At 38.7% G+C, this 13,735-nt stretch overlaps 1 protein-coding gene across 11 annotated transcripts in view; it reads left to right on the forward strand.

The window, feature by feature from the left end:
• The window catches only part of ROBO2 (roundabout guidance receptor 2), a 1,556,064-nt gene extending 1,544,522 nt beyond the window's left edge, over positions 1–11,542 (forward strand). For 5 of the 11 annotated variants that reach the window (XM_045286134.1, XM_045286139.1, XM_045286136.1 and 2 more), the window contains 3 exons: positions 4,089–4,361; positions 6,211–6,411; positions 7,624–11,542. In XM_045286134.1, coding sequence (XP_045142069.1) covers positions 4,089–4,361; positions 6,211–6,411; positions 7,624–7,625 — 476 coding nt within the window. In that variant the 3' untranslated portion in view covers positions 7,626–11,542. The remainder of the gene's footprint in view (positions 1–4,088; positions 4,362–6,210; positions 6,412–7,623) is intronic. The other 6 variants (XM_045286141.1, XM_045286143.1, XM_045286142.1 and 3 more) reach the window with 3 other exon arrangements.
• Positions 11,543–13,735: the final 2,193 nt, after the last annotated feature.

A 13,735-nucleotide genomic window follows, 5' to 3' on the forward strand; every position in this document is an offset into this window, starting at 1 on the left:
CATGGTCCTCAAGGCCTGGTGGGCCAGGACGTGCTCCAGTCTCTCCTTCTCCCCCTTCATCTGTTTCAGTGTGCTCTGATCAGATATGTCCCTCTCCGGGAGCTGCAGATTCAGTGCCATCCTTTGAAATAAATTCTTTTGGGTGAGGGGCAGGCATCCACTTAGTATTTGGTACTGGGGCCAGTCCCCCAGAGTGAGGAGTTTCCTTCCTGTTAACATTTATACTTTAGACCACCTCCTCTTAGCCTGCCTCATCCTACTCTTGTTCCTAGCACGGTATTCAGGGGAGCTTCTCTTTCTCAGCTCTGCCACATCCTTGCTTTTGACTATGAAGCAAGTTCATTGATTTTAGAAAGAAAGACAGAATGTCAATATATGAGTTGGAGATGAGCAACACTCCTATACGATGGACGAGATAGAAATTTCATTGGCCTCTCCTGCACATTTTGTTTTGTTTTTTCATTGTTCCATTCTAACAAGCTTATTTATTTGTGCTAAAAAGCAAAATTTCTTTTTATTCATCTACATATCCAAAAGTGCATCCATCACATGCACTGTGCTAGGCAAGGGGACCAAAGCACACACCTTGTCCACTTGGAGCTACATGTTAGTGTTTGAGGATAAATAAAGTGAAAAAGATTTTCACCTAAAGAGAAAATATCCCCTATGTAAGATGATGACCAATAAAAAACGCACAGCGAAGCAAGTTGAGCAGTGTGGGAGAGAGGCCGAGCGTCCCAGGTAAGGAAGGAGCCCACGGAAGGCCTTCCTGAGCAGGTGGCATTTGAGGGACTGATTGGGAGAAGATGAGGGAAAGGGCAACGTTGACATCTGAGGAAAGATCGTTTCAGGACAGGAGAAAAGCAAGAGAAAGCCTAGGACTTACTTGGTGAAAACAGCGGAAGCGGTGTGTCAGGAAGTGACAGAACACTAGAGTATGAAGTCAGAGAATGAACTGAGGCCAGTGTTTGTGTGTTGGTGCTTGCTTTGAATGGGAAACCACTCGAAGTGTGTGTGTGTGTGTGTGTGTGTGTGTGTGTGTGCTTGTGTGTGTGTTTTGAAGGCATGCGTTTGAAGTCAGAGGTAATATATCATTAATCTAGAGAGAGAGAGAAAATCACTGTAGCTGCTCTGTTGAGAAACTGACTTGGGTTAAGGGTGTAAATAAGAAAAACAAGAAGTTGAGAAAAAATGTAGAGTAGATGATATTGGGTCATATCAAGGTGGAATGAATAAAAGAGATGAGAAAGGTTAGATTTGCGGCGCACTGGTGGGTGGTGGTTAGTATTAGGCTGCTATCCACATGGCAGACTTTTCAAAACCACCTGCAGTTCCCCGGGAGAAAGACTGGACTTCCTACTCCCATAAAGAGTTAGTCTTGGAAACCCACAGGGGGTTGCTATCAGTCAGCACTGACCCAATGGCAGTGAGTTTGGTTTTATGTTTTAGAGCTAGAGCTGATATAATTTGCGATGAAGTTGACACAGATGATCAAGCAATGTTTACACCAAATCCTTCAGCCCATTTGTACAATGACATTGCTATTAACCAAGATGAGGAACACTACATAAGAAGCAGCTTCCAGAGCCCGGTTTTGATACACAGAATCTTAGATAGGTTCTAAGCAACGTTATGGAGTTGTTTAATGAAGACTTGATTAAATGGGTCTAGGGTTCAGGGGAGGAGAGATCTAGGGTGGAGATATTTGCTCTTTTTGTGCATCCTTTTTCCAACCTGAAAAAAAGTGGGCAATGAAATAAATGCAACTCATTGAACTGTTGTGTACTTGACTGTAGTCAAATCTCAATAGGCCAGCCAGAGACCCCGTCGTACAATTATTTACTCTCAATGTATCAATATAGAAAGAACTAATGAGTTTAATGTAAAGTAACAAGATTTGATTGCATAGTTTTAGCTTATCCACAGCTTTTAAAACTGTCTCCTTTTTTATCCAATTCATTTATTCAATGCTCTATTTTAGAATATCAGAACTCTAAGGATATTACTTAATTATGTGGTCATATAATTTCAGTTTAAATTAAATAGTAATCAGATTTTTAGCTGGCATAAGCAGAGACCATTTTGTCATTTTTAAAATTAGGCTTCTCTGAGGGAGAACAAAAATCAATGACAAACTAAGTTATTTTGAAAACAAGTACAATTATTCCACTCCCCACCCCCATTGGCTGTCTAAATCCAATGACTCAAATAGTCAATAAATAATTAATTTGCAATTATAATAACATGTACTGAAGAAAGTCAGTGTTGAATATAAAGAAAAGACCAAACCTCATGTTGAATCATTCTGCAATAAATATACTAATATGAGATTAGCTCTTCATTTAAAAAAAAGAAAGACATGCTACAAATGCAACTTTTACCCCCCAGCCAGAGATCCTACTCCCTGAATATTTAGTCAGTTGTATCTAGGGAGGCGACCAGGTACAAGAACTGTGAAGGCTGCTCCGAATTGGGAACTCCCATGGCAGATATTCAGGAAATAATTGTTACCATTTCAATGCAGGACAGGACTCTTTCTAAGTGAAAGTATAAAGCTTAAGAAAATCTTTGAAAGGAACAGCTTATCCTACCTGAAGGGAAACAGATCTTTGGTACATAAGAAATTTACATTAAAAAAAAAGAAATTTACATTTTTCCCTCTAAAACTTTACACATTGAATAATAGTAGGGAAACAAAACTCCTTTGCAAAAATACCATGAAAAAGTATCTATATTGAATACAATGTTATTGTTAGTGTTGCGTGCCATTAAGCCAATTTCAACCCTTGGTGACCTCACAAGACTGAATAAAGCTTCCCTATAGGTTCCTTAGGTGATCATTTGAATGGAACCAAATCACTAAGTCTTTCTCCCTTGGAGCCCCTGGTGGGTTAGAGCCCCTATACTTCCAGTTAGCACCCTAGTGTGTAACCATTGCACCACAAGGGAACCTCATTTTATATAATGTGCACTGTTAATTAAATAAATATATATAACATCATATTTATGAAGAAATAACAAAATCACCTCTACTCCATGGATTAATGAACAAATCTCTGTTAGCATGCAGGAAAAATTAGAAGAGAAAGGATCCAAATAATTTTATAAGATTGCATTAGAAGACAGTTTTCAGCCAGGTAATTCTCAGAACTAGTAATTTTCAATAAATACAGGTCAATGAAGGAAATATGATTTCACAATTGAAGGCATTCAAAATGTGACAGTATCAATACTGGAGAGCCAATAACAGGAAAGTCCAAAACTTAGCAGACTATTGAAGTTTAAATTTTTACAGATATGATATTTTATTTAAAGAGGCCTTTTGAAAAATTATCTCTTCCACTCCATCTCACATTTTCATGATGCATTGTCTACTCTAATGCCATGAAGCATTTTCAATCTGTACTCTGAAAATTGGTTATTACTTATTAAAATTAGTACATTGGAAGATTATAATATATTAGTTGTAACTCATTAGCTAACTCATGAAACGAACAGTGAGAATTGGTTGTCAGACAGAATGTTAATTGCATTTAATAAATGTTAGCTTAACCCTTTGACTGTTGCTCACCGTGCCACATACACGGAGAAAGGCAGTCATATGCTCCATATGATACGGCATATAGTTCTTAATTTCCCGAGGGCGACATTTCCTATGGAGATTGGCAGGAGAGCTTTTGTTCTTCCAAGGGTCTTTTATTAGCACAGCTGCTAGAATTTCCAGGCATCTTATTTTGTGTCTTGGCATTTCTATTTTGGTCAGGCGGGGGCGGGCAATGGATTAGATATGGTAAATCTGCCCATTGGCCTTTAAATCGGAACATGCACCTCCGGGTGCCATGGAAAACAATAACTTCACTCACGCGAGGCCTGGCTAAGACTGGTTTATCTGATGTCAGATGCTATGGTCAAAAGACACAGAGGATTCAGTGATGTGCCTTCTGGATAGATGTGGCTGTCTTTGACTTTCCCCGCATTTCTTTTGCATGGGTGATACCTGTATGAGGGCAAGCATTCTTCAGTATGCAATAAAACCTGTCTCTTCCATGAAATTTTAGTACATTCTAAACGTTATTCGAAATTTTTAGATCTTCCACCACCACCAGACCCCCCACCAGGTCAGGGTTTAAGGCAACAAATAGGCCCAACTCCGCATGCTGGTCACGTGGAAAACTCCACAGAGAGAAAAGGAAGCTCTCTGGAGAGACAACACGCATCCAACTTAGAAGACACAAAGAGCTCACTGGACTGTCCAGCTAGAACCTCTCTAGAGTGGCAGCGACAAACCCAGGACTGGATAAACTCCACCGAACGCCAAGAAGATATTCGGAAGGCCCCCCACAAACAAGGTGTTGGATCAGGTGTGTTCTGCCCAGTTCCAAGAAAGTATGGACATTTATCTTTTTTTTTTTCTACCAGGTGTTTTAGAAAAATGACAACTGGTTACAGGGAGGTTTCAGGCTCAGGCCATTAGTGGGGTTCCTTAGGTGAACATATTTAGGGTGTTTTGATCCTAAAAGAACACCAAGATTCATCTAAGTGTTCAAGAGACGATTCATCTATCTATCCATTGATGTATGCCATTTAATAATCATGTTAAGTAATTGTAAGACCACTAGGTTTCCTAGTCAGTGTCAGTTTAATTGCTGTTTTCCATGAGATTGTCCCATTTAGCTAAAGTAGCAAGTCACTGGAAAAAAACTGACTTCAAGTCAGCAGGTGAATAAATGGAAAGAACAGACACAATTTTAAGTGAATGCCCGTTTACACAGTCTTTGTGCCACAATAGGCTGAAAAGCAACTGTAGTTCCCAGCAGATTAATTGTAGTTGATTGTTAATAAACTCTTAGATGGGAAATGTTCTTGTTCATATAATCAAACTGCCTGGAAATACTACAAAGTAAATTTTATAGTTGATGGCCGATTGTTTTTATGGGGGCTGGGGTGGGAGTGGGGTGGACGGTGAGCCTGTTAAATACATCGATTTTTTGTTGTTTACTATCTCCTTGCTTTTCGGGAGTCATTGACTATTGATGGGGGAAAAACTAACAATAACCGAGTTTCTTTACATATTGACTTATTTATTTATTCAGGACCAATCTTTTCTAGATATGTATTCTACCCAGGCATTTTCAGTAATTAAATGTTGTCACAACCTGTTATTCGGTTTTTTAAATGTAGTTTTTTGTTTTTTATGTAAGGGCCCAAGGATGAATTGTAATACCCATGATCAGTTCCAATGAGACCTTTGATTGCAGGTTGATCCCTGCTGTGAGAAATTACGTCTTTTGTGGTCAGACAGATTATGTAGAGAAAGGATGCATTCTTAGGCCTTTTTAGTCATCCTATCTCATGCCCTCATCCTGGAAAGAGAGAAAAGTGGAGAGAGTGTACAAAAGGAAATCTCAAGAAACACCGAGAGAAAGGGGGAAAAAGTTCCAAATGAAGTAATTAAGTCGTCCGCATCATGAGTGATGGGTAGTGAGAGGGTTCAGAAAACAATTCTTTATCTTTTGGTTTTTAAAGAGCCATCACTACCATGGAGTTGCTTCTGGCTCGTGGGGCCCCTGGGGCGCAGCGCAGAACCGCCCCTGTTGTAACTAACTGTTCACGAGTGGGGAGTCTCACTTTTCTCCTGCTCAGCTGCTGGGGGTTTCCAACTGCTGACCTTGCGGCTAGCTGCCCAGTGTGTAACTACGATGGTACCAGGGCTCCTTTAAGGAGATAGAGAGTTTCTTAAATATGATCTTTCAGCAACAGAAATTTAGGACACTTTTTTAAGGTATTCAGATTATAGTCCTTTATCTAAATTGGTAGAGAAAATGTTGCTATCATTTAAACACAAGCCAAAACCAAGTGCCAATTTTAAAGGGAAAATTAAACTGGATTCTCATGGAATTCAGACAGTATGCTCAGATTTGCTTTTGCTAAGCGAACTGTGGTTCACTGTATGCAGTTCCCTTTTATAATCATGGAATTTAGATGTTATAAATAATATGTAACATTGTATATGTGTCCTCAAATCTCTTTTATAGACTACTGCTTTGATTCTATTGTAGGACATGTTGCTTACACATGGAAATCCTTTTCATAGTCGGGCCATGCTACACCTCTTATTTATCACTGTGAAAGGGTCCGCTGTGTTTCAGAATCGCGTCTGCATTTTGCCACAGGCGGCCATTCACCTCAGCCCTTATGTTTCTTTTCCAGAAGAGGCTTTGGTGCCCTACAGTAAGCCCAGTTTCCCATCTCCCGGTGGTCACAGCTCATCAGGAACAGCTTCCTCTAAAGGATCCACAGGACCCAGGAAAGCCGAGGTATTGAGGGGAGGCCACCAGCGCAATGCCAGCGACCTTCTTGACATAGGATATATGGGCCCAAATAGTCAAGGACAGTTTACAGGTGAATTATGTAAGTGCTTTAGGGCATGGCAAAAAACTAGCATGATCTGGAAAGAATATATTGTTCATAGCGGGACTGCCACACATAGTCTCAATTCAGAAAAGTAAAAAACCTGCTCCACGGGGAGAAAATAAATTGTTATAATTTTGAACAGATTTGATCATAATTCACACCATTTTTGTTCAATTTATACTGTTAAAACTGGTTCTACTTTAGGAAACCAGACTTAATACTTTTAAGATTTAAATTAAGTATAAGCCACATCATTATTTTATTTTCCCTTTTAACTGGGCAAATTGAAGAAAGGACAACATACTGTCCCTTTAGCAGTACCAAAGTACCTCCTGAGGGATTTCTCATTCCCAGTTTCTCCTTGTTCTTTATATAGCTGCTTTTGAATCTGGCCGTGAACTTGGAAACAAGATGGTCTTAAATTTTAAATTATTGGCAACATTTGTTTATAACAACATATCTTGGAAATATTTTTAAAACTCCTTGCAGAACAAGCATTTTAGTTAGTACAACAAAATCGTGTCTTCAAAATATCAAATGCTGGGTTCTGTGCAAAAAGTCACTATTCAAACAAAACCGTTGAATAACTTGTGTTCACTTTAGCAGAGATGTTATCAGTTCTACCTTTCCATGTTAGAGTTAAACTAACTGCTTTGTTGAATTCCACTTTAAAACATGGCTCAGGGAGCAGGAGCCCTGAGGCCCTTGTGGGTTACACACTGGCTTGCTGACCACCAGGTCACTGGGACAAACCCATCCATCAGTTGCCCCCCAAGACAAATGCAAAGTTATCTTCGCCCCTCAAGATGTGCCGTCTTAGAAATCCTGCTCTGTCTATTAGGTCCCTGTGGGTTGGAATCATGTCACTGGTCATGGGTTTGATTTTGGATTTTGGCTCAGCGAAAAGCCCGAGTCCTAATGTTCTCAACCACTTAGTGATGAGAGGACATGAGAACGTTCACACTGACTGCTAACATTTTTAAGTGTTTTCATCCCTGCCTCTCGTCCAGTAAAACGCCCTTCCCCATTCTCAGTAGAGCAAAATGTCTTACAATCACAAACTCACAGTGTGATCTGGTGATCTGATCTTTATGTTTTATCTGGTGGCCTCCTGTTTTATCCTCCTGTCAGGATGAAAACATGCCTCATTGACATGCAAACTTGCTTCTAACTGTGATTTTCTTTGCTCTTTTGATCGCTTCTCTGTAGAGTAATTGAGAGGAGACGTGCAATGCTGCTCCGAAGGACCATCAGGTCTGCACTCCTGGAAGTGATGCCACGAAACAGTGCAATGAACAATTTCCTTATTTATGTACTATTGAAGAACTGTAAATGCAATGTAAAGACACACAGCCACACATATCCCACAGATACTTTTACTTGTGTTCTTCTCTTAAGTACACCACCCACCTTAACTCTTTCTTGTCAGGAGCATATAAAAAAGAAAGAAAGAAAAAAATCTCCCTCCATGAAGAAAAAAAAAAAAGGATTTTTCTCTGTATATAATTTCTTTTGTGCATTGCTATGCAAGCTCACTCTTTTTAGCTCTGTTCATATTATTGTCTGTTCTTACTGGTCTGTTGTACTATATGTGAATTAATAGGCTGTGGTGCCATATATTAACTTTTAATTGTGTCACTTTTAAGTTTAAATTTTGCACTGCAATTTTATTTGGTGATAAGCACAAATCTCTACTCCTCGTGACATGAAGAAAAAGCCTGAATGTGGAAGGGAGAGTCTGTACTGTTAGCTGGGCTGGGTGATGCTGGATGGAACCAGTCTTGTTCGGTGGCTTTCAGTTGGGCTGTAGAAATAGGAAGAGGCAAGGGGACAATGGCATTGGCCAAAGTCCATGTTGAACATCACAGGCGAGTGAAGAAGAAAGCCGAAAGATAGCTTTTACGATCGAGAAAGTAGGGGTCAAAAGAAGGAAGTTTAAATCTCCAGAATGAATTTACATTAAACTACACAGTTAGTTCAGATGTACTAAACCTGATTTAAAAAAGGAAAAACAAAGGAAAGGAAAGAACACCTTTAACTGTCATTATAATTGACCCACTTGAGAATTAAAATAAGCAAAAGGAATTAAGGTGTTTCACAAAAGCTGCATTTATATTACAATTGTTTTTCGGTTTTTTTTGGTTCTAAGGAATTTTGTGAATGATTGTAATGACTCGCTACAACTCATGAAGTCTGAATTCAGTATGAAGTTCTCCAAGGAGACACACAAAATGAACTCTAGCAGATCTAAGAAATGGTTGACGAGGCAGTTTGTCATTAGGACATAGTCAGGCTGCTTCCCAATGCAAACCCGATTGCAAAACCACGTTTCATCTTGCTAATACATGTACAGTACACACTAGAGGATAGAGCTGCATCCCTTAACAATCTCGACTTTTTAAAGATAATGCAGTCTATGTACAATTTTGTGTTTTATTCAATTCAGAAGTTGATGCCACCAAATGTATAACCAAATTGTAAACGCTTGAAAAGCAATGCTCAAAGTATGTTCAGTTCACACTAAGTAGACTTACTGGAATACATATTTTATGGTACATTCTCTGAATCGGGCTACCAACTAAAATCCCTTTGACCCATTTTGAATGAGTAAATTGAAAAGAAAAACTAAAAAGGAAAAAAAATGCATGTTTATACACTTTTTAAATAAAACCAAACCTTGTAAGTGGACATTAAAATCAGTGTCCTGCCTCATTTGTTTTCCACATCTTTGAGAGCCAGCATGTCCTGAGCATTGATCATGTATGGTCAGAAGAAATATGATTTTTAAACGTATGTCGGCTACAGTACATGTATAATGAATCAGTCAAGTAGAAGAAAGCATTCCTGAATCCTTACTTGTGACGTTTTCATGTGCTGCCTACCCTATTTACAATCTGGCCCTTGTCTAGCTTCCCTGCCCTACGTGGGGTAGAGCAGTTGGTACTTTGAAAAGTAGCCCGTGTCATGATTCACATCAGCTCTAACATACACGACCCATGACAGTTCCCACTGGCAAAGGTATGCCATAGCTGTATGTGCTGACAAAGAAGCAGGCAACGTGCTTGACGGGCCCCCACCACTTTTTGCCACGGAGTTCATTTCTCCAAGAAAGAGAGAAAGATTTCGGAGACACATTTCGTCAACGCGTGATCAACTTTCTACCATGGGCGTCTGCGTGTCACTGCAGACTGACTGCTCTAGGACAAGGACATTCAGGAAGGGGATGCATCTCAGCACACACACGTCCTCAGAGCAGTAGGTGCTGAGCGATTTGCGTAGGCATTTCTCTATTTCACTGATTTCTATTAAAAACCAACCTGATCGCTCAGCAGTACCGTCCATGTGTGTTTCCCTTTATGCCCCTCTACAACCCAGATAAGTCTAAAACATACGTGCCAGTTCATCAGACACATTATACGTAGCCTTTGGCCCCTTGTAAGGTGTACGTGTAGATATCTGGATGCAGGTAACTTGTGAGATCATGTGGGGCAAAATATAACTTCCTGATTGTCTTTAGTACATAGAAATGAACTCTTACAGTTATCATATGTCAATACAGACTGTAAGGTTATTTGAAAATGGTCTTTTGGACCTGGTTCATGCTCCCTGTTAAATCTATTTCTACATAAATTGTTTGGTCAAATCTTGAACCTCAAATATCTGTATATAAACATTTGGTATGAGAAAGTACAATGGCTATCCAAGTGAATTCAACAAACATGATAAAAAATAAAAAATAAGTCCTAGACTTCACGGGGTGTGCAGAAATCTGCTAATCAGTATAAATCAACATGAACTGAATACCACCATGTTTAAATTTTGTAGCAGATTAAATATATGCAGTTAGAAAGTCACTGTAGCTCACCCTTCTTCAGGTCTATCTAGGCCTGCATGAGCCTCCGCAAAGAATTCTGGGTGGGATAGAATACCATCTTATCTTGCACGGACTGCCCATGCCGCTGTGCTGTCACTCCGAGCACCTGTGCGGCCCTGTTTGTAAAGTGGAAAGGCTCTGTTCAGGAAATAAGAGTCGCAGTGCTCCAGCTCAGGTATGCCACAGTGTATGCAGGTTGAATCACCCTACCTCGTCTCCACATCGTCTCCACATCATTTGAGAGCAAGGTGGGATCATATGGGAGAATCTAGGAAAAAGAAGGCCGACAGTGAAGTCTCACATAACCAAAAAGAAGTAAAAAACTTTTTTTCAATTTTATTGGATTTGGGTGACAAAATAGATTTGATTTGATCGTGTTTTGTGTCCAAGTTTGATTTAAAGTATTTAAAGTATTGAGTATTTGAAGACGACTCTCAGTTGAAAGTCTGTATATGCTTTGGTGGAACACTGAATTTCTATTAAATAAAATATGGTGATTATCCATTGGCAACACAATTCTAACAATTATAATGAACTCAACTGTGGTTTATTTCCCCCCCTGGAAGCTGATTGTGTGTCAGTATTAAATATATGCAGAACCAAGACTTTCACTTATTTGCTCATCTGCTTCTGTATATTGTACTCATAGAATTACATGACAGGGAACTCGTGTAAAACAACATATTTCTCTGCATTATCTTAGAGGTGAAATTACTTCCATGTTCTTTCTCTATAATGTGTACTTCAAATGAAATCATTCTCCACCCCTCAAAAAATGAAGTTCACTTTAATGATATTTTTAATCTCATATTTTTCAAAATCATTTATTGTGACTTTGAAGTGTTTCAAGATAAGGGATTTTGTGGCCGTGGTAGAATTTTTTATACTTTGTTTTATAGGTAGATATTTTTGTTGTTTTCTTTTGGGGGGGAGTTTGTTATATAACTAAACAATATCCAAAATTTAATGTGATTCATTTGATGTTGGATCAGCAAAGAAACTGGCATAAAATTGGTTAATAGTAATGTCAAAGATTGTGTATTGTGTACTCACTGGGAAAAATAAAATATATACACATTTCAAATTTGTAAAAAAAACCGTTTATGTAACACATAGTTGCTCATAAACAAGATAATAATAGGTCATTCTGTCACTTGTAGAACTCTACAACCATATTTTCTGAGTACATGCATAAGCTCATTATCTCATTCAGTCATGGATTGCACAGTAATAAAGAGAAATTGTGATTAAAAACACTGATAAAAGATGTAAGAATATTTGAGTGATAGATCCCATCCTTCTTCCTGCACCACTTCCCATATGTGTTACCTTGTCTACATCAGAAAGACCTTTAAATAACCATAACCCAAATTTATTACCCACAAAATCACCTAATAACTTATTTTTTAAAGTACAAGTAATTATGAGAATTAGAAGTAGGTATTTCTTGAAGCAAATTACATTGTATTATTGTACTCCATAAATATTTCATTCTTTTTTCACTGTCAAATACAATTACACAATCAGAGCCCTCTAAAATTAAAAACAAGCAAAACTTTTGTTTTAAAAAAATAACGATCAGGATAAAAAGGAAATGGTTTAATTCTGAAATATTCATTTAAAAACATGTGAGATAATACATTCAGAGTGCCATTTAATTTAGATTAATAATATGAGAATTAAAATCGTACTCTAGTAATTACAAATAATATAATATCAATAGATTATACATTTGTCACTACTTAATACAAATAATCAAAATAAAACAGACTGATTACCAGTATGATGAATTATCAGTTCAATTACAAAGTAGCCATTGCTATATAAAATTTGAGGATGGAAACACATGGCTAAAATGCAAAGTTAATGGAAAGGTTAATTCAAATTATCTACTATGTTCTCCTAACTATTGTACATTAGCTAGGAAAATGATGTTACTATTTGCAAGAAAGCATTTAAACAAGGAAGGATATCTAATGCCCTCGATTGTTGAGAATGAATTTTATCCCTTCAAAAGCAGAGATCAAAGGAATTCATGCCAAATCTAATTTTATAGCAGTGATATACATGGAAAAATACTGCAATCACAAAAACTGCCTTGAAAGAATTTTAGCAATGAAAACAAAATACTCAAATGGAGCTGCTAGCTAGAAAGGTAGGGCAATAAACTGTCCCCAGAAGGCTTCAGGGACTCCTTTGCCTTCATGGATTAGTGCAGGTTCGATTTTGAATTATAGGACCAGAGAGTGTTGCAAAGCTGTGAATGATGTGAGACAGATGTTCAGGCTGTGTGTTTAAGTTACAAGGAAGCACCAAGGTGGGGCACCCCTGTATCTTCTGCTCAGGATAATTTCACACTGTATTGGTGTTGAGTGGCAGACCTCCTTAAATACTCAACTACTAGCTGAAGATTCCTAACACCGCAGGGTTGCTTTCTGCTTCTTGTAGGTCACAGCTTTGAAATCTCTATCCTAAAACAAACTCACTGCCATCAAGTCCATGAGGACTCAGGGGGACCTTATAAGACCAGGTCGAACTGCTCCTGTGGGTTTATGAAGCGGGAAGTCTGTCTTTCTCCCCGCAAGTTTCAGGTGATTTCAAACAGCTGACCTTGAGGGTAGCAGCCTAACCCATCACTATTACACCACCAGGGCTCCTTAAAATTCCTATGGAGCAGTTCTATTCTGAAAACCTGTGGTCCTTATAAATTAGAATGGACTTGTACTAAAAAGATAGCAGTTAAATTACAAGAAAACAAACCAACCTGGGTAATTCATCAAGGAAAGTTACCTTTGCAATTCAACTACAATCACTTGAGCCCCATCAACTCAGGCAATGTCCCCGTCAACTCACTGCCTTTGAGTAGATTAGCTGTCTCATAGACACTACAGAATGAAGTAGGTAGTGGGTTTCATAGAGTGTAAATCTTGATTGTTGTTGTTTGGAGCCATCAAATGGGCTCAGACCCATAGCAACCGTATGCACAACAGAACAAAGCACTCTCAGGTCCTGTGCCCTCTTCACAATTGTTCCTATGCCTAGCCCATTGGTGCAGCCATGGAATCAACCCTTCTCCTCAAGGGCTTTCCTCTTTTGGGCCACCCCTCCACTTTACAAACCATGATGTCCTTCTCCAGGGACTGGTCTCTCTTGACAACATGTCCAATGTGAGCAAAAGTCTTGCCATCCTTATCCCTATGGAGCCTAACAGTCCATGGCATTTTATTCTTTTTTTTTTTAATAGTTTTATTAGGGGCTCATACAACTCTTATCACAATACATACATATACCAATTGTATAAAGCACATTTGTACATTCATTGCCCTCACCATAGTCAAAACATTTCCTTTCCATTAGGTCCTCATTTTTCCCCTCCCTCCCAGCTCCCCTCTCCCTCATGAGCCCTTGATAATTTATAAATTATTATTTTGTCATATCTTGCCCTGT

The sequence above is a fragment of the Echinops telfairi genome, unplaced genomic scaffold (assembly GCF_000313985.2).
Source record: "Echinops telfairi isolate 266 unplaced genomic scaffold, ASM31398v2 ScPeMD7_6;HRSCAF=24_0, whole genome shotgun sequence".
Classification (NCBI taxonomy): domain Eukaryota; kingdom Metazoa; phylum Chordata; class Mammalia; order Afrosoricida; family Tenrecidae; genus Echinops; species Echinops telfairi.